Source organism: Garra rufa, chromosome 9 (assembly GCF_049309525.1).
Source record: "Garra rufa chromosome 9, GarRuf1.0, whole genome shotgun sequence".
In the NCBI taxonomy this organism is placed as follows: domain Eukaryota; kingdom Metazoa; phylum Chordata; class Actinopteri; order Cypriniformes; family Cyprinidae; genus Garra; species Garra rufa.
The window spans coordinates 26,376,622-26,398,440 of NC_133369.1; the positions used below are offsets into that span (position 1 = coordinate 26,376,622).

General features: G+C 40.3%; 1 protein-coding gene across 1 annotated transcript; it reads left to right on the plus strand.

Annotated features, from left to right (window-relative positions):
- Positions 1-10,106: 10,106 nt before the first annotated feature.
- Positions 10,107-19,678, plus strand: il11a (interleukin 11a). The gene is made up of 6 exons (XM_073847800.1): positions 10,107-10,222; positions 10,426-10,493; positions 14,475-14,635; positions 17,605-17,697; positions 17,845-18,006; positions 19,406-19,678. The coding sequence occupies exons 1-6, from the start codon at positions 10,107-10,109 to the stop codon at positions 19,577-19,579; spliced, it is 774 nt and encodes a 257-aa protein (XP_073703901.1). The 3' UTR covers positions 19,580-19,678.
- The last annotated feature ends 2,141 nt before the right edge of the window (positions 19,679-21,819 follow it).

Consider the following 21,819-nt stretch of genomic DNA (forward strand, 5'->3'; position numbering starts at 1 on the left):
GTTGCGATGGCGGGCTTTGGCTCTCCGTTGTCGGTGGGCTCTGGCTCATGCCCCGCGTGTCGGGGTGGTGGCTGGCTGGGCTCTGGGTCCAGAGTGGCACTGGCGAGTTTCTCCAGGTAACAGGCGGGGAACGATCCTCGGACGACAGCGCTCTGTACGCCCTGTTTAGGTTTGCGTCATAGAGTGCACAGAGCACGCCATCCGGGTAGCTGGTGGCGTTAGCTAGAATCTGGAACATTTTGCTTTTTTACATTTTTCTTAGTATATTTTGCCCATCCTAAAGATCTTGCTCTGTCTGCTACAGTATTTTCTCCTCTCTGCGTCCATCTTCAGCATCTCTGGGTTCTATTAACGGCTGTTTATAGTTGGCTTATTTGTCCAGTTAAAGAATTAGCTGTGTGTTATTAATAGATATACAAGTTTTCCAACCCTTAGTCAGAAGTGTATAGAGTAAACAGGGAGCTCCTTTTAATTAAAAACAATGTGTATGTTTCTTAGGCACTTAAATCCATACCGTTTGCATAATTTAAATCGGTTTACCATTTGAAGCAGTATATCGCCCAGCAGTGGTTTTATGAAAAGAGACTTTTGACAGTTGTTAATGAGTCCCGTGTTTGTCCAGAGCACTTCAACTGCCCACTGTTCTTCAGAAGAATTCTCCAGGTTGTGTATTCTTTGGTTTTCCAGCATCTGAGGACAACCGAGGGACTCATACACAACTATTACAAAAGGTGAAAATATTTACTGATGCTCAGGAAGGCAATAAGCGTTTAAACTTTTGAACACGATGATGTTTAAAATGTTTCATTTAGTACTGGCCTTTAAAAGACAAAATAGGTCAAATTTATCTTGATCATCCAATTTCCTTATTGGGATTTTTTTAGCTTGTTTGACCTTACCAAATTCTATTACATTCATTCTTCAAAAATAAATAAATAAACAAAAAAAGCCTCCAAGATGTATTGTCTGAACATAAATCATATGCTCAACCTTTTGCTTCTTATGTAAATTCTTATGTAAATGCTTACTGTTTTTTTCCAAGCAAGAAAATGCTTTTCTGAGACAGACTGGGAAGTGATGGTCTGAGATACAGACAAGACACACACAATGACAGGTGAGGAAAGAATGTTTAAGCCAGCTAAGAGCGGGACGGTTAGCATTCCTGTGTTTGTATACGTGTGCTTTAACAGACTGAACTAAAGTCTGCAAAATGTTAACATGCTCATGAGATGAACAGATGAGACGCGGGGAAAAGGGGGTGAGTGTGGAAAGACTTGCCCACCCTGTAAAACGTTCCTTTTTGCGTGGGTTGTCCTCCATCTTCATTCTGGTCTCCTACTTTCTTCCTTCCTCTTGGTCTCTCTCTGACCTATTGCTCATTCAAAAATGTCATTGTCCTGGTGCATGTTACAAATATAGTATGTGTTCAAGTAAATAGCTGGAAATGAATAGAAACGATTGCTTTTGTTTCCTCTTTTCCTAGTTAGCATTTCAATATTTCAAGTATTTCTTTTCACCTACTGACCTGACCACAATGCACACTCATTCTGTTTTATACCATCCTAATGTCTTCCAGCAAGCAGCTTGCATCAGAGTGTGTGTTTGTGTGCGTCAGGGTAATATCTGAACGCTCCTGCCAAACTCTAAGGACCGGAAGACAGCTACTGCCGCGAATGATTTACAACTACTTATTACCGTTTAGGAGAATTTTCGTAACCAGATTGAGCCAGAGTTTGTAAGTGTATGTTCAGGAAATAAAATATCATCTGGATATTCCAGTGCGTCAAATTTGAAGAGATAAGTTATTTAGTTGTAATCTAACTCTAATCTAACTGTGTGTGTGTGTGAGACACTTGGCTCAGTTACATGAACTTTCCTTTGTGTGTGTGTGTGTGTGTGTGTGTGTGTGTGTGTGGTGAATTATAAGGCTGGGTTTCAAACTGTTTTCTTGATTTGATTTGATTTTTATTCTTTAGATTATGTTTTTGTTAAATTGCCCAAAATAAACTATATCTTAAGTATTGCTGTAAATTCTATAGAATTCTATAGAATGTTCTTCTTAGAACATTGAGAGACTATTACTTTGAAAAGTTAACATTACATGTAAGTATTGAAATAACAGATAACAGTTGAGCTATGCAGTTTATTGCTATTTATTTAACAGATATAATAATCAACTCAACCAAAAACTAAAGTGTTGAATCATTCAAATGAGCCATTTGACTTTGAATCAGACTACACTGGTCACAGAATACATTTTTGATTCACTAACAAGAGCCAGTTTATAAGATTCAGTTGATTGTGAATCAAACTACTCTGGAAATGCTGTATGTTTTTGATTCACTAACAAGAACCAATTCATAGGAGTCATTTGCTTGTGAATCGTACTACACTGGAAACGCTGTTTGATTTAGATTCACTAACAAGATCCAGTTCATAAGAGTTATTTGATTGTAAATTGTACTACACTAGTGGTGCTGTTTGATTTAGATTCAGTAACTTAAAAAAACCTAAGTTTAGCAGCTTCCTTAAAATTTTAAGTTAAATCAACTTAAGTCATTTCATCTCAAGTTAAATCAACTCATTTTTATTGTAATAAGTTAAAATGACTTGTAGTTTCAAGCGGATTTAACTTTTAAGGCAGCTGCTGAACTTAGGTTAAGTTGAATCTGGTGAAAACTTTTTACAGTGTAGGAGTCATTTGCTTGTGAATCATGTTATACTGGTCACACTGTATGTTTTTATTCAATAACAAGAACTAGTTCATAAGAGTCATTATTTTGCCTGTGAATCAGACTACACTGGCTGTCAGGCATTCACAGCAGCCACCTTCACCTGTCACAACAACAGAAGCTCCACCCACCAGATCATCATCACCTGAATTCTAACACCTGATCTCAATTACCACACCCTTTATATAGTCCAAACCTTCAGAGACTCTGTCTGGTCTACCGTGCACATCCCGATGTCAGCCACAGACCTCAGACCCATCTCCTGGATATTCTTCCCTTCCATTGAGATCTCTAAGGACATCATTCCCACGATTGCTAAAGGACCGTCAGAAAAGCCTTACCTGCCATCATTGACATTGTTTCCTGTTTCCAAACACCATCTGTTTAATAAACTACCGTTACGTTTTACTTACCTCTGTTTGCAGTCTCATCTCTACAAGTTCGTGACACTGGCTACGATACATGTTTTTGATTCATCAACAAGAAACAGTTTATAAGACTGAGTTGATTGTGAATGAAACTACACTGGTCACACTGTATGTTTTAGATTCACTAACAAGAACCAGTTTATAGGAGTCATTTGATTGTGAATTATATTATACAGGTGATACAGTATGTTTTTGATTCACTTACAAGAACCAAGTCATCTGAGACAATTGATTGTGAATCAGACTACACTTGGTGATGCTGTTTGATTTTGATTCACTAACAAGATCCAGTTCATAGGAGTCGTTTACATGTGAATCATATTTCACTGGTGACACTGTATGTTTTTTATTCACTAACAAGAACCTGTTCATAAGAGTCAGTTGGTCATGAATCACTACTCTGGAAATGCTATATGATTTTGATTCACTAACAAGAACCAGTTTATAGGAGTCATTTGATTATGAATCATATTATACAGGTGATACTGTATGTTTTTGATTCACTTACAAGAACAAAGTCATTGGAGACATTGGCTGTTTGATTTTGATTCACTAAAAAGAACCAATTCATAGGAGTCATTTACTCGTCAGTCGTGCTACACTAGTGATGCAGTTTGATTTAGATTCACTAACAAAATCCAGTTCAGAGGAGTCATTTGATTGTGAATCATATTAAACCAGTGACACTATGTTTTTATTCGGTAACAAGAATAAGTTCATAAGAGTCAGCTGATCATGAATCAAACTACTCACTAACAAGAATCAATTCATGGGAGTCAATTGACTGTACTACTACTGGCCCCCCTCCAGTACTGGGACCCAACCCCACTCTGCACATTTTGCATGTCTCCCGTATTTAACACACCTGATTGAGATTATCAGCTTGTTAGGGGAGAGAGCCATGAACTGAACTAATGAGCTGATGATCTCAATCAGGTGCATTAAATAAGGGAGACTTGCAAAATGTGCAGAGCAAGGGGTCCCCAGGACTGGAATTGGGAACCACTAATTTAGATTCACTAACAAGAACCAGTGTATGGGAGTCATTTGATTATTAATCATATTACATTGGTGACATTGTATGTTTCTGATTGACTAGTGAGAGCCAGCTCATAGGAGTCATTTAAATGTGAATCATATTACACTGTTGTTACTGTATGTTTTTATTCACTAACACAAACCAGAGTCGTTTGATTGTGAATCAAACTATAGTGGCCATGCTATATGTTTTTGATTCACTAACAAGAACCAATTCATAGGAGTCATTTGGTTGTGCATCATATTATCCACTAGTAAGAACCAGTTCATCAGAGTCATTCAAATGTCAATCGGACTGCACTGGTTATGCTGTATGTGATTGCATGCAGCCTTCTTTATCTCATATTTAATTCAGACTTTAATTTAATCCAGAGTTAAAATATGACTTCTTTTGCAGTTGGTCTCTAGATTCAGAAGCAGAAATGCTGAAAAGCAGGACAGAAATACTGGCACAGAAAAGATTGATCTTTGAATTTTAATAATCAAGATCAAATAGATTCATCAGGAAATCAATAATATTTTTACAAGCTCTAGTGTACTTATTGGCTTGTATACAGCACATTTTATTGACTGAATATCATTTGGCAGTCCAGAGGTGCAATCCAGCGGTGTTTATGTGTGATTTCCTGTGCACGTGTGTTCTTACAGGCTTGTGTCTGCAGCATTGTGAGACAGATTCTGAGACGTCACTTTATTGCCCAATGATTATCTTCCTGCAGTGTGTCATTCTTTCTCTATCTCCCCCTTTTGCTTTTCCCATGGAGCCATTAACACACTCAGTTGCTCTCTGACGTCTGTAGAGGGGCACATGGGTTGGGAAAGGTGAAGGGGGCTTGCCAGATCGTAGATGGTCAGGACACACCTCTTTTTTCTCTGCGATACAAAGAATGGGAGCAGTCAATTAGGGTCAAAGGACGTGAACAACATCCTGTCATAAGAAGTATCTTTCTTTTTTCACTGTATTTATACATCCTCCCACACATGCACACATTCATCTTCCAGCAGTCACTCTCACTCTTTTTTCCTTTCTTTCTCAACACCTCTGTCATTGTGAAATTCCCTTGAGGGTTTAGTGAGATGGTAAAGAAGCTATTCATTTATATCAAATCATGCTTTTGCAGGTATTTAATGTCATATGCTGCTCTGCCAACTGTTGATACTGGTATGTGTGTGTGTTCATGACTAAGGTTGTGATATGAACCTGCACGTAACATAATCATAATTATATAGCCTAAAAGGCTGTGTTTTGAAACATTGGAGAACAGAGCAATATTAAACAAAGTTTGATTTATTTTACTGCTGAGTAATTTAAACATTCTAGCTTTTATCAAATTGTGTTAATACCTATTTAGACCAGTAGAAACATGTTCCATAACACTGACTATTAAACTAATAATTATTCATCCCCCAACACACACACACACACATTGTTAATCTAAAACGTTCAGCATTTCTAAAGGAGTTTTCCATTCGAGAAACTAAATGGTTCCACAAATAATGGTTGTAATTGCACATGCAGTTTGGCAGTAAAAAACAAAGTAGACTGAAACCAAATGATGGTGAACTGCTGTGAGGTTTTGGCTTGGGGAATGAAAGTGTGATTATAATTATGAATGCAATGCAAAATGTTAGCAAGTGTTACCAAACAAGTACAGATGGAGACATGAAATATTGAGCTGGGTTAAAATTATTTTAATATGTTACATACTGTACATATGTGAATTTGGAAGACACTTTTATCCAAATTTACTTACATTGCAGATACACATTTGATCAGTTATTTTGAACAGCACTGTTTGAGCTATAGGAACTTGTAATGCAAAAGTTCTTTCTTGTCCTCAAATCTGACTGGCTGAGAGTAGTGCAATATTCTAGTGATATCGGAACTCCAACTGTTTCACAGTTGTATCACAGCGAGTGTCATGGTGGATATCCAAATACACCATAGTTTTATAAATACTGATTTGTGTAACGTTACACCATGACACAAATCAGCCCCCCCCCCCCCAAAAAAAAAAAACCGCAGGAAAGAGACTATAATCCTGGAGGGCGGTGGAGCGGAGGCGGAACAGGGAGAGGGATGGAGGGTCAGGTCCATGTGGGGGTGGAGGACCTAGGAACTGAGGTAGGGCCGGCAGATCAGGGGGCCTGGGCAGAGCCGGCAGGACAGGGAGAGCTGAAGACCACCAGAGCCAGACAGAAGCCCTCCACGATGGGGCAGATGGAGCCCACCAGGGCGGCGCAGACGAGGCATGAGCCCACCAGGGCGGAGCAGAGACCCACCAGAGTGGAGCAGATGGAGAAGGAGCCCACTAGGGCGGCGGAGGTGGAGCAGGAGCCCACCAGGGTGGAGCAGACGGAGCAGGAGCCCCCAAGGGCAGAGCCAACGTAGCAGGAGTCCACCAGGGCGGCGACGACGGAGCAAGAGCCCCCCAGGGAGGAGCAGGTGGAGCCCACCAGGGTGGAGCAGGCGGAGCAGGAGCCCCCCAGGGCGGAGCCGACAGTGCAGAAGCCCACCAGGGCGGCGACGGCGGAGCAGGAGCCCCCAGGGTGGAGCAGACGGAGCAGGAGCCCCCAAGGGCAGAGTCAACGTAGCAGGAGTCCACCAGGGCGGCGACGACGGAGCAAGAGCCCCCCAGGGAGGAGCAGGTGGAGCCCACCAGGGTGGAGCAGGCGGAGCCCACCAGGGTGGAGCAGGCGGAGCAGGAGCCCCCCAGGGCGGAGCCGACAGTGCAGAAGCCCACCAGGGCGGCGACGGCGGAGCAGGAGCCCCCAGGGTGGAGCAGACGGAGCCCACCAGGGCAGAGCAGACGGGACAGGAGACTGCCGAGGTGGAGCAGACAGGACAGGAGTCCACTAGGGCGGAGCAGAAGACCACCAGGCCAGAGCAGATGGACCTGAAACACAAGACACAGACAAAGACACTTTGGGACAGTCGGGGAGTTCCCGAGTGGTCTCCATAGCCGTGAAAGGGTGGGCAAAAAATTCATTGAAGGCCTCCATGGCCGTGACGGGACAGGCAGAGAGTTCAGTGATGGCCCCAATGGCTGCACAGGATGGGCAAAGAATTCAATAACGGCTTTCATAGCCGTGACAGGACAGGCAGAGAGTTCAGTGACGGCCTCCATAGCCACAACAGGACAGGCAGAGAGTTCAATGATGGCCCTCATGGCCGTGACAGGACAGGCAGAGAGTTCATGGGCTGAGAAAGTGTCGCAGGGCGCTACCACCGTGCAAAGAGCAAGCACAACCCTCCTCATCACACAAGGTTCCGCAGCCTCAGCCGCCACCTCTGGGGAAACTGCGGTGACCCTCATAGCCGTGGAGGAAGACGCAGTAGATGATGCTGCCTCCAGAGGTTCTGCAGCATAAGCCGCCACCTCTGGAGACTCGGTGGTGGTGAACGCGGCCCAGACACACAAGAGAGCAACTCCCATGATGGAAAGCGTTAGATGAGTTAGTTCCAGACAAACAGATGAGACGTAATTTGATTATAGAAGACCAGCTGTGGTGTGACGGCGGCTTGGACAGTCAGCGGAGACGATACGAGACTCTGGGCTGTCAGCCGTGATGAGACGAGGCTCAGGGTAGTCAGCGGTAATGTGACTTGGCTCTGGACGCTTGGACGAGATGTGACTTGGCTCTGGACGCTCGGACAAGATGTGATTTGGCTCTAGACGCTCAGACGACACTGACTTGGCTCTAGAAACTGTGGTGACTTGACCTTGCTCTGGAGCAGCTGTGACCTGACTTGACATTGAAGGAACAGCTGTAACTTGACTTGACGTTGAAGCGTGCACTGGCTTGGCTGATGTGGGTTTAGGGAGCAGCGGTCCTCTATGCTGGATGCAAACCTCAGATAACTGGAAACGAACGTGATGTGATGAAGTGAAGATGTAGCCGCTTGTAAGTGCACCGGTGCGGCTGCCATTTTGTGTATGCAGTCTGTAATTCGTGAACGGGTTGCATGTCTGGCATAATGTTCAGTAGAGGAGTGTGTCCCGCGGCTGCAATTGCTGCAATGTTGTGTTCCTTCTCCGCAACACCCACAGTAAACAACGAGCCTACACAAAATAAAGCATAATTATAATTTCACTGAGTGACGAGTGCGGACCCTCCGTTGTTATTTTGTTTACACACTGTTTTGTATTTACACACTCGTGCCATCGAACTGTTGTATAAATGCAATATCACGTTCATAGACGTGAGATATGGCTGAATATCGGCATGCTGTGCCCACTGAGAGCAGCCTCACCTCGGCCAGATTTTCTGGAATTAGCCACTGGCTCTGATATCTCTATACTGGTTAAACATGATTTATAATTTGTTTGGGTAAGTCGGGCAGTCTTTGGTCTCATTAATCTATTATTTGTTCCAGAGCAAATAAATTTGGATAAGGGGAAAATCTCATCACATTATATTTGATGTAAATTATCAGGTATATATCAGAGCGCTACCTCTGTTCTTTTGACTGAATTGCATAGCAACTTTTATTATGGCTGTTGTTGTTTATTAAATATTATTATTTAATAAATAATGTTTCATATAAATAATAGTATTTTATAAAAGTATTTGGTTTGTGTGTGTTCATGATAGTGATTTTAGCTACACTATTCTCTCAGTGCAGTTGTAAACAATTAAGTTATTTTTACTTTCAGCAACACCTTGTAAGATGCAGCCAACGAATGCACTGAGCAGCGCTGTCATCGGAAATCACCCTTAACAGATGAAAGGATAGTACAACAAAGATATCGGACATTCAATCTAATGTTTTATTGTGAATATGAGGAATGAAGAATGAATGCTGTATCAGATGCAGGTAATCACACCCACTCAGTCCATCTCTCTCTCTCAAATTACTGTACATAATACAGTGAGCTTTTACATAATACAGTGACCCAACGTTCCTTCGATCCTAGCTCTAAAGTGACATTTTCAAATTAGCAACAGAAGCTTGTGCTCAGCTGTTAAACTGTCAATTCGAAATTCTAATCCATGGTGGTAGGAAGCAGTTCTGCACAAAAGAGGGTTTTAAAGAAATTCCATATATAGTTGTATATAGTTTATATATGTATATATATAGTTTATTTATTTGTTTACTGAAGTAATGCACATTAATAAACATGACTTTAAATGTGCCAGGCTATTTTTCATCTGTAGACCCTTGACATAATGTTAAAAAGTCACCCTAAAAACAAAAACAGAGCATCTTACACACCTACAAAAAAGGAGTAAGAATATAATATTTACTGTTGTTTAATATAATAATATAAATTTTAGTGTTATTATATATTTTCAGTAATTTTCACTCTGAAACTTTAGTCTATTTTAAACTTTGCACTTTTTACCCATTTCTAGTATATATATATATATATATATATGTATATATATTACTTTCACTGCATGAAAAAGCACAACCAGAACATTCTAATAAAATTCTCCTTTTGTTTTCCACAAAGTAAAGAAACCATTTTTGTGTGAACTCTTTCTTTAAAAAATCATTAGTACTGTTCACACACTAGCTGAACATTATCTGTAAACTGAAACTGAAAGGAATAGACTCTTTCTCTGCCTTTTAAGTTTCATTTATGTGAGTTTAACTAAGTTAAACCATCAGTCTAAAAACAGCTTTTCAACAGTAGTTCTTAAACTCAGCATTTTAACCACCTGTTGAAATTCATTAGTGCCTTAATTGTTCCAATTAAGCTTCTGCCCTCTTGCCTAGGGTGCTGACACATCAAAGGAAGCCATTAAAAAAAGACAACAAAAACCATTTCTGAGTTTGTGGGCATGTTGGCCAATGAAACAGTGTGTGTATTATTGCGTGCTGCTGCGTATGTGTATTTGAGGAGGGGAGGTCTGGCAGCGTGTGAATGTGGACATAATGAATGTGTGTGTGAGTCTCATAATGGGGGATATTACAGTAATGAGGTACCAGGATGTCTGGACACTTATTGCTCCCCACCTGTGTCTCACTTCCCCCATGATCGAGGAGTGTGTGTGCGGACGTGTGGGAGTTTGTGGGTAATGTCTATGAGGTTAGTGACCGGACAGCTCAGACTACCGGTCTTTCGTCTGGTTCGTTTAGTGATCGGCGATGTGACGATCGGCTGAACGTCAGGACCACACACTCACATACGCACGCATACAGCAGAGCAATCACGGCTGATTGGTAACCCGCTAACACACCCACACACATAATCAGACACACACACCCTTTGGATTAGGGACTACACCAGACTCACCATCAGCCACCCAAGAGACCCCCATCAGGGCATGCAGGCAGAGAGAGTCGGTGAGTGACTAACTTCACTCTTTCTTTTATTCTTTTCCCAGCTGTGTCTTCAAACAGGTCTTTGATGTGGGAAATTAAAAGAGCGAGTGTGTCAATATCTCCCTCCATTCCTCCATCGCTCCTGCACACTCATCCATTTCCCTTCCTTCCATCTCTTCCTCTCTCCTCCCTTTCTTCTTTATGGCTGACCCAACAAAACCATAACGTGACCCTGCAACCACATTACCTCCGCACACCCTTGTGTGTGTGTGTGTGTGTGTATGAGTGTATGAGAGAGTGGGAGAATCAACGGTTGTGTGTGAACAGTGCTTTTTTGCATGCATACTGGTGAGTGAGGGTGCTGCACATTCAATCCCCCACTTTTTGTGTGGTTTAAAATCTAAAACGTGTTCAAAAATACATTAAAACTACAATTTACATATAATGGTGAATGTAGATTATTACTATGATGTTTAAATTTCTGAATCAAAAATTATTTAATAATGAAAAAATAAATGAAATCTTCCTAATATGTGACCCTGGACCACAAAACCAGTCATAAGGTTAAATTTTACAAAACTGAGATGTATACATATAATATATATGCTTTATAAATAAGCTTTATTTTGATGTATGGTTTGTTAGGATAGGACAATATTTGGCCGAGATACATCTATTTGAAAATCTGGAATCTGAGGGTGCAAAAAAATCAAAATACTGAGAAAATCACCTTTAAAGTTGTCCAAATTAAGTTCTTAACAATGCATTTTACTAATCAAAAATTACATTTTGATATATTTACAGTAGGAATTTTACAAAAAATCTTCATGGAACATGATCTTTACTTAATTTCCTAATGATTTTTGGCATAAAAGAAAAATCTAAAATTTTGAACCATGCAATGTATTTTTGGCTATTGCTACAAATATACCTCAGCGACTTAAGACTGGTTTTGTGGTCCAAGGTCACATATAAAACTGAATATATATATATATATATATATATATATATATATATATATATATATATATATATATATATATGTGTGTGTGTGTGTGTGTGTGTGTGAGACCCTGGACAACAAAACCTTAAAATATATTGGGTCAAAATGATCCAGTTTTGTTTTATGCCAAAAATCATTAGGATATTAAATAAAGGTCATGTTCCACGAAGATATTTTGTAAATTTCCTACCGTAAATATATCAAAACTTTTGATTAGTAATATGCATTGCTAAGAACCATACATCAATGGAAAGCTTATTTATTTAGCTTTCAGATGATGCATAAATCTCAATTTACACACATGTGTGTGTATGTGTATTAATATTTGAAACACTTATGTCTGCCAAATTAAAGTTATGTGGAAAATAAAAAAACAGGAACAGGGCCTGTAGCGCTTCATGGCCGTGTGTCAGGGTCACTGAGTTCAATGAGTTTCTTATAATATCATACTTTTTATGACAACACAAGGTCATGAAATGTCATATACAATTTCCCAAAAAGGTAATATTTATGAAATAATAGTTCCTGATCTTTTAAAACATACATGTGTGTGTTGGTTTCATATAAGAAAAAAATGTATACAAATTTTTATACAATTTAACATTTAATGACTGATTATATTTATGTATGTACTGTATATAAAATCAGTCAATACATGTAAAGTGAATGAAAAATTGTATACATTTTTTCTATATGAAATCAACATATTATACATTTGCCAATTGTATTATTATTTTTCTTATTATGGACCCGCTTACTTGTCATTCATGTGACCCATGACCCATCTAAAGTGACAAAAAATGACAGACTGTGAATAGGATCAGAGCATGATACGGGCCGGATTGAAACCTCAGTGCCTGTGAATTACCCACTGTGCCACGGCTCCAGTATTCCCCCACTTTTTGTTAGATAATCATTCCCATACCTTAACGTGTCCCCCCCTTGCACATGTTTCAAGTTGTTTCTACACCCCTGAGCGAGTTTTTCTTCACTTTTTGTGAATCTGGAAAGGTCAGCTATTAATGCAGCATGTGTATTTAAGGTTGCATTAACCCCTCACCCATACTTTCTCTCTGTCTGGAAACTCCTCTCTGCTTCTGTTGCAACACTGTGCTATGCTTTATTGCATGTGACTCCGTGTTTCCAGTGCCGTGCACTGGTTTCTGTATATGCTAAATTAACCTTCCCCCTCTCCCTCTCTCTCTCTCGAACTCTGCCTGTCTCTCCCTTTTGCTCTTGAAGGCTTAGTGCTAATGTTCTGCAAGTTCCCTAACTGTTACTATGCAACACTTACAGGCCTTACTATGCAACACCTTTCTCTTTTATTCCTTCTCTCACTCTTTCCTTTACCCTGGAGAGAAAGAAGGGGGAGCGTCAGAGAACGAAAAGAGTGGAAATAGGATGGAAATAACAGACTGCTGTCTCAGGAGCGAAGTTTGAATAAGTGTGTGTATATGGTAAATATGCGCAATGCAGCTGCTCCCTTTACATTACATTATGCAAATAAACTGTTTATTTATTCCTAAGAGAAAGACAGAACGGTAGCGTTATGAAACCCAGATTGACTGATATAAAAAGAAACAATGGGCTTTTTAAACTTTTGCAGTGATAGAGGGAGAGAGGGGAAGAGATCTGCAGATGAAAAGATAAAGAGATGGGCGATTTGATTGGCATAGATCGCGTAGCGGGATGGAGCAGAGGAAGAGAGATAGCAGGAGAGATAGACAGACCTACAAAAATGATATTGCCAGAGGGGGAAAAAATAAAAACAACAGAAACGTCTCTTTTTTTTTCTTTCTTTCAAAAATTCGCAAAAGGAGACAGACAGTGGCGAGGGGCGGGAAGCGCGCTCTGAGGAGAAGGCGAGTGTGTGTGTACGTGTGTGTGTGTGTGTGTGTATGTGTGTGTGTGTGTGTGTGTGTGTGTGTGTGAGTGTTTTTATGAATGAAGTGGTGACTCAGGATGTGTCATACCCCCGTCTTTATAAAGGAAGTTTTAAACAAGCCTAAACATTTCACTTCGCGAAAAATTAGACTTACCCTCGCATCCTTCTCTCTCTCTGTCTCTCCCTCCATACACCTCTCTGACCCTCGCCGTGTATCTTTCCATCCTCACTCGCGTTTGTTAAAACTAAACAACTCTTGGGACTGGACAGAGTCAAGTTTTGCTGCTTTTTTTCTCGTTCTCGCTAATTCTGCACTTCTGTCATTCATTCATTTTCCTCCTCACCTCACGCTCTTCCTCTGTAAACTACTGTCGCGAGCCGTTCGCGCGGATACTGAGAGAGAGAGACGAACTTTGGAGCACGTGACAACATCTGGAGCTTCATTTATTTATTAATTTCTACACTTTGGTTTATTTATTTATTTATTTTCCTGCCTATTTATTTGCAACGTATCTACTTTATAAAACAAGGACCTGGACAAATATGAAATGTAAGTGTCGCATTGTTTATATATTCGCTATGTAATATTTTTTTTTACGACACCGTTGCTAATTTGCTGTTTACAGTGTTGCGATTGACACTTGTTGCTGTAACCGTTTGTAATTAAACACTCTTTTTAGAAGATAAAACTGTGCAACTATGTAAGCATCCCTATACAAGCAGCCTTTATTGTCATTAACAAGCGCGGGACTTTTTGATGGAAACCTGTACGGGTTCTAAGTGTTAAAGGGTAAAGTTAGTTTGACAGGATAACGGCTTGAGGCGCTCGCGGTTAGTTCATTAGAGAAGCATTTATCATGTCGACAGTAATAATGGATCAAGTGTTACTCGCTCAGGGCGCACAGCAGCGTCAGCGACCGGTTCGTCTTCTAATCTAGTGTGATGCAACATGTGTGATTTCCTTCTCCCTCTCCAAAAAGATGAAAGAGGAGTCCTCTGGCTGAGACTCTCGTTATGCTTTTCGGACGTGTGGAAACACGGTCCCACGGGCTCTTGGGACGAACATAGGAGTGTTGTTTGTAGCTGTGCATCAATGATTTGCTCTCCTCCGCAGTGCTGGGTGACTCCTCCTCATCGCTGCTCCTGTCGCTGCTGTTGGCTCAACTACATCTGTTAGCATCTGCCTTCCCTGCCCACCCTCGGCGGATCCAGACTGACTTTGACAAGCTGACCAATCAGACCAGACACCTCCTGAAGCTGACTCAGGATCTACTGGTGAGTTGATCTGGTGTGACACCAGGAGAGGAAGTTCACACACTGTACTGAGAGATGCTGATGATGATCAGATCTTGATCTTATGCCTCTGAACAGCTGGGCTACAGTAATGCTCCTTGCAAAGATTTGTGGACAGGAATTGGCTTATCTCTCGCGCTTTCGCTCACACACACAAACATACGCACACACACTGATCGGCTTTTCATTCAGCTGGCTCGTATTAGAGCTGAGATAGCAGATTGCGGTAGCTTTGAGTCCGTGTGGGAGCAGATAAGGCTCATTACTGTAGCCTCTATCTGACTAAAAAAAACACAGATCCCTGGATTCAGGCCCGGCAGCAGGGCCCTCATCAAAGCTTGCAATGTAACGTTCTTAAACTTGCAACCTAATGAGCCTGAACCTACGGGATGGGGGGTAAACACGACGAGCCTTGTGCTTGCATCCAGCGCTCAGAACGAAATGCTGTGGGCTTTCGTGGGTTTTTGTGGTTGCTATGTGATGGAGATGTACTTTTGAGGGTCTTGAACCCACAGTGCACCCCTCACCTCTCCGAGGCCTCCCTTGCCTACCTCGGAAACATAAACAGATCTGTTCCCATGGTTACTTGGAAGTCTACTGTTTACCAGCATGAGTGAAGCACGTGGCACGGAAAGGTGAAAAGTACAGTGCTGCCTTCTATGTAGTTCCACTGTAAATGAAAATGTTAACAGATGTACTGCCTAATGGCGTAGTATATGACGTGATCATTGCTTGGGGTGCGATTCCAGATTATTGGAGTTGCCACTAATAGTTCACTCAAAAATAAAAATCCTGTCATCATTTTCTCACCCTCATGTCCTTGTAAACCTGTATGACTGTTTTTTCATCTATGCCTTGTGTTGTTTTGGACCCCATTTACTTTAATTATATGGGCCAATGTCAATGTTAACAACACATGAAAACTTAACCTAAAACTGTGTAAATAACCGAATTAATTTGAAGTACTACAACTAAAGCTGAAACACTACTAATGAAGCATATAACAAAATTGCTTGAAATTAAACAGAAATATGTTTGCATCAATTGCATGTGTGTGTTCCACTGAAAAAAGAAAGTCATCAGGGTGAGTAAATGATGACAAAACGTCCGTTTTGGGGTTTCATCTCTACCGCCTTCAGATGTCACTTGTCATGTTTTTGCTGTTCTGTTGACCACGGATGGTCTTTTATTCCAGCTGATGTTGAGATCATGTGTACAAGGTCATGCTAACTCCGACAATTACTCATCTCGAACAAGACAGATTTTCATTTGAGAACAGAGAATCACCTGATACGAATCCATCACTTCCAAACCCGAGACCAGATGCCACCTCCTGCGCTTCAATTAGATACAATAACACTGGGTGTGCGTGCGTGCGTGTTGTATATAAGGGTGTTTTGCGTCTGCCGCCTTGTGTATGTGCACCAGATGTTACAGCGGAGAACACTATCAAAGACCCCACTGGTGACAAAAGGCCCGACACACTTTGAAAAACATTTTGTTAGTTTTTCAGTGACATGAAGCATTTATTTTGGTTTCTTTTCTTCTTGCATGGAGTTCCACTTTACAGGGGTCAAGCCTAGGAAAGAAAAATAGAATGGGAGTCGACGGAAAGTCCCCACAAGAAAGCTATAAAACCCGATGTGTGCGTGTATGTACAGAATGTGTTACTGTTACTTGTGTGAGGTGGTGAGAGTGTGTATACATGCGATGTTTGTATGACCGTGTGTGCGTGCCGGTGAGAGTGTGCGTGTTGTAAATAGTTGTGGTCTGTGTAGGTGTGGGGCTGCTTGTTTAGCTTTCGGTCTCCACAGCAAAGTGTCCAGATAAAAATCGCTCCGATTTATCACATTCCCGTATTTGCATTCAGGAAGACAGGAGGAGGGAGGGTGCAAGAATCAGTCGAGTGAGGTCATGATCCAAACGGAGAGGGTGGGGGGGGACAGGGGACAAGCAACCGGGGAGATAAAGAGATCAGAGAGTGCTCTGGATGAGAGGCGCTCAACAAGGTTCGTGTGCGCTGATAGTGCCACTGAGATGAAGAGCGATGAGGTATAGGATGGAGTGTGTCATCGTTTGGCTGATATTACGGAGCCTAGATAGAGAAATGGATGGATTCAGCTGAGGGAGCACAAGTACACAAAAACAACAACAAATCAAGGAAAAAACACATCATTCCAAACAGTGCAAGAGTGCCGACGGAAAGTTGGCTCGAGTGCGCTATTATTTTCCTCATGTTGACTTCTGATTGGTCTGCGATGTTGTTTTCCTCTTCTGATGGGCCTTCGACGACGCAATTGCACCTGTCACATTATCAGCACTCATTAGCGTTCACAAACAGCCCTTTGGATGACTCGTAAACAGTCTCCGCTCCATTCACGTGGCAGCCGCATCAGAAACCGGGGATATCGTAACGCATTGTCTAAACACTGATGAGAGCAAGTTAGGGTCACTCTTTGCCCCTCTCGTGATACCTTAGAAACACCTGAGATTGTTTCTGTCTCCCTCTAGTGCCAGGTGAAGGCAGTGCGTCCAGGCACAGAGCGGCCCATACGTCATGGCACCTTTTTTTAGTCCTGACCCTGGAGTTTCCCTGCAACCCAGTGTTGTCTATTCCACTTCAAACTCCTTAGTCATTGCATATGTTGTTATTCTTCCTCTAGAAAACATCCTGTGGCTTCAGGTCACGAACTTTTATTGTCTGGGTTCAGAAGTTAAAGCCCAGGGAACTCTGGGTGACTGCCGTTCCCTGTAATTCTGCGGCGGTTCTGCTAGTGGAAGCCAGTCGTTTCATTTGTGGGACAACTGTTACTCTTTTGTTTTGATTGTTGAGTTCAGACCTTAGGTGTGACCGGAGGAAACTGCGACGACGTTTTCATTCAGAATATGTGTGCAGTGTGCATTTTGCTTCTTGTTGATTAAAGCCTGTTCTTGTTGTGCTTTCTTTTCAGAAAGACCCGGTGTTTGCCACAGAGATTGATCACCACAGGTTCAAGTCTCTTCCGGCGATCAGCAGCAGAGTCAGTGACCTCAGCACTCTGGAGGTATGTAAAAGGACAAACAGGCCTTCATGCTGCCATTTATTATTGATATTTACCTGTTTATCAGGCCCAGGGCTTGTATAGTATAGTTCTTCGTCATGACATTATCGTGATATTTTGTTCTGAATTCTCTCTTTTTCTCTTTTGCAGTTCAAGCCTACTCTTTCTCAGCTCTATGCGGACCTGAAGTCCTTCGAGCACCATTTTGAGTGGCTGAACAAAATAACACGCAAGCAGCAGCACAGCTCAGTGCCAAAGCTGACAGACATGATCTCCCACATTAAGGGCCTCATACACTCCTTACAGCGTCAGGTACATGCTCACACACACATATCTCTTAGCAAACAATATGTGCAACTGTTTGAGATTGGCTTATCCATTGTTTATGAAACCTATCCACCTTATTCTTCAACGCGGAAGTAAGCGTTTTGGCGTGTCTTCTAGTTAACCACTATGGGGAAATAATGAGAAGGATAACAAGCTGTTAACAGTAAAACTGTTTGCACTACAAACCAGTGTGCTCATAATTAAGATAATACATTGAAATAATATGGTAAGACACACCAATTTGCAATATCAAGCAGCAAAAAAAGCTTTTTTTGTAGAGCCAAAAATAGCTGGATGTGAATGAGACTGGAAGCCAGACCCATCAAATTTACAAGTGACAAAAATAAGATGGATAAACTATATGATATATAATATGTGACTCTGGACCACAAAACCAGTCATAGGTTGCAAGGGTATATTTTAAAACAATAGCCGACAATACATTGTATGGGTCAAAATGATACATTTTTCTTTTATTCCAAAAATTATTAGGGTATTAAGATTTAAGGTATATTAGATTTGTTATATGCATTGCTAAGAACGTAATTTGAACAAATTTAAAGGTGATTTTCTCAATATTTTGATTTTTTGCACCCTCCAGATTTTCAAATAGTTGTATCTCAGCAACATATTGTCCTAACAAACCATACATCAGTGGAAAGCTTATTTATTCAGCTTTCAGATGATATATAAAACTCAATTTCAAAAAATCAACCCTTATGACTGGTTTTGTGGTCCAGGGTCACATATATAATATACACAACCTTTCAAAAAATTTGGGGTCAGTATGCATTTTTATTAAAGGTGTGAATATTTTTAGCCGGCAAGGATGCTGTTTTAAAGTGACAGTAAAGACATATATAATGCTACAAAAGATTTCTATTTCAAATAAATATTTTTTTATTTTTAATGTTCCATTCATCAAAGAAAAAGTGTCTGGTGGTTTCCACAAAATTAAGCAGAAAAATTGTTTTCAACATTGATAATAAATGTTTCTTGAATGAATTCTGAAGGACCATTGAAGACTGGAGTCATGGCGACTAAAAATTCATTTTTTCCAACACAGGAATAAATTGCATTTTAAAATATATTTAAAAAGAAAACAGATATTTTAAAATGTAAAAACATTTCACAACATGATTTTTTAAAAAGATTTTCAATTAAATAATTGCAGCCCTGGTGAGCATAAGAGACTCAAAAACATTACAAATTCTTACCAAACCCAAATCTTTGAATGGTTGTGTATAATAGAATATATTTATATTTATTCTATATAATATGTATAGGCTCTTAGATGCATATTTACAGAGACCATTTATAGTCACATAGAAATATAATCAGTGCATTCTTGATTGTGATTTTTTATTTTTTATTTACATTTCAGATGACCCGAGCGGAGGCTCCCCGGATCCCTGTTCCCTCTCCGTCGCTCCCACCCAATCCCGCCTTTCACTGGGAGGTGGTTCAGTCCTCTCAGGAACTCCTCCAGCAGTTCAGGCTCTTCTGTGACTGGGCCTCACGAGTGTTCCTTACCCTTAAATCAAGATTACCAGCATGAGGAACCTGAAAAACATCGGCCGGTAAACTGTCTCCTTTACAACACAGCAAGAATGGCCAGGACTCGATCATTATTACAGTCCAGGGATGGACTGGCCATAGGGAGCTCCGGGACTTTTCCCAGTGGGTCGGTCAACTTGTTGGAAAATAGTTTTGATGTCAGGCCGGAACATCTGAGTAACAGGAAGGTAGTTGAGTATTTCAACTTGTTCTCTCATACCCATTCACAACCTGCTCTTGCTCAGTCTTGTTCCAACCACCACTGCTTCGTAAGCATGAGAGCAAATCTGTGCCTAACAAAATTGTGTGTTTGATTAACTAAAATGTAGTGCCATAGAAAAATTTTAAGCATTTTAGATAGATTTCGATTTTTAAAACTCCCTAAATGCTATGTGTGAAGCTGTGGTGGGTTGAGATGGGCCGCGTACGTCCCAGACTGATTTGTTTTTAGTCCCAGTCCATCCCTGTCGCAGTCTGAAGCCTGATCAGTGAAGGAGTCTGATCTGAAAATACCAGTGCACTCCAGTCGACATCCTGCTTCTGACGCTCCATTTAACCTTAAACCTTTGCCTTTTCTTGATTTTTTTTTAATACAAATTCATTTTTCAGAACTATTTGTTATTTATGTATTTATTTATTTATTGACTAGTTATTTATTTGATGATATTATTTATTTGATTTCTTGATAAACGTGTCAACATTCTTTCATTTGCAAGTCAAGAAGTAAAATGTACTCTCTATCTTATTTTCCTTTATCCATCTGCTTCTCCTGTACCACACACCAAACCACATGTATGACAGCTCCATTTCATGTCTCTTATTAAACTGATTGTATTTTGATACAATTACATTTCCTTCTCACTGTTACCTAGGTTACAATACTCTGCCACTAGATGTAGCAATATTTTGGGAGTGTAATGTATGTCAGTGCTGAATCGCTGACCTGAACTTTGCTTGTCTTTCTTTTTTGTTGTTGTTTTTATTTTTTGCACAGCATATTGGGGTTTATATTGTTTTTATGGTCAGTTCTGTGATTCAGGAACATGCTTTGATAAACCTTATTTCAAGCAACATAAGAAAAAGACAACCTAAGCCTTAAAATACTATGTATTGTGATACTTTGGTACTGTAAAGCTGTACATACATGCTGCAGAATGTAAACTGGTATATACAATGAGTGTATACGCATAATATTGTTTTCTATAATATATAAGTACAGTGCTCTATCAATGTGTTGCAAAATCGACATTATTTCTTTCCTTTCCCTGCCTCTTTTTTTAGGATTTTGATACAGTATTTACTATTTATTGATATGATAATTATTATGGTTATTACTAATTATAATAATTGTTCAAATTATTTATTTTTGCAAATCAGAAGCAAGACTTCTGTCATGTTTTGTACTTTTATACTACTCACCACCAATCATCATCTCTGTTTCGTTGGTTTCTGTCTGCATAGACTGAAAGTTGCTACATTTTGTGCATTAAATATGCAAAAACTGGCTGTGTTCAACTGTGTGCCTTCTGAGAAAGACAATAAAGGAATTTACATGTAAATTGTAACATTTGGTTGTTATTGCCCATTGTCTAAAAGCAAATGTAACTCTTAAGTAGCAAAGCCAAAAATACATTGTATGGGTCAAAATTATCGAATTTTGTACATTTTTTGTAAATGTCCTACCATAAATATATCAAACTTAATTTTTGATTAGTAATATGCATTGCTAAGAACTTCATTTGGACAACTTTAAAGGCGATTTTCTCAACATTTTGATTTTTTTTGCACCCTCAGATTCCAGCTTTGCAAATAGTTGTATCTTGGCCAAATACTGTCCTACATTAAGTAACCATAGCCTGCACCATTCATCATCTCAGTTTCAAAAATGTGTGACTGGTTTTGTGGTCCAGGGTCACAAATTCTATATGATTATGAATGCTACAATAAAAAAAAACATGATAACTAGTCTTTAGTTTTAAGTAGGCCCGCGTATTTTCTTACTATGGTAGGTGTTATGGCATACAGTGTGAGCATACTGAGCAAGCGATGACGTATGGGTTAAACTACATTACCCACAAGCCCTTGCGCAGAGCCAAACCAGTACCTAAAAGATCATTCCTTCGTCTATAAAGCCGATTTAAGACTTATCTAGAAAGCGACGTTTCTGTAATAGTCTAAGGGGTGTATTCCTTCTCAGTTTTAAACAAAACCACCGACGGTCTATGCGTAATTTAATAAAAA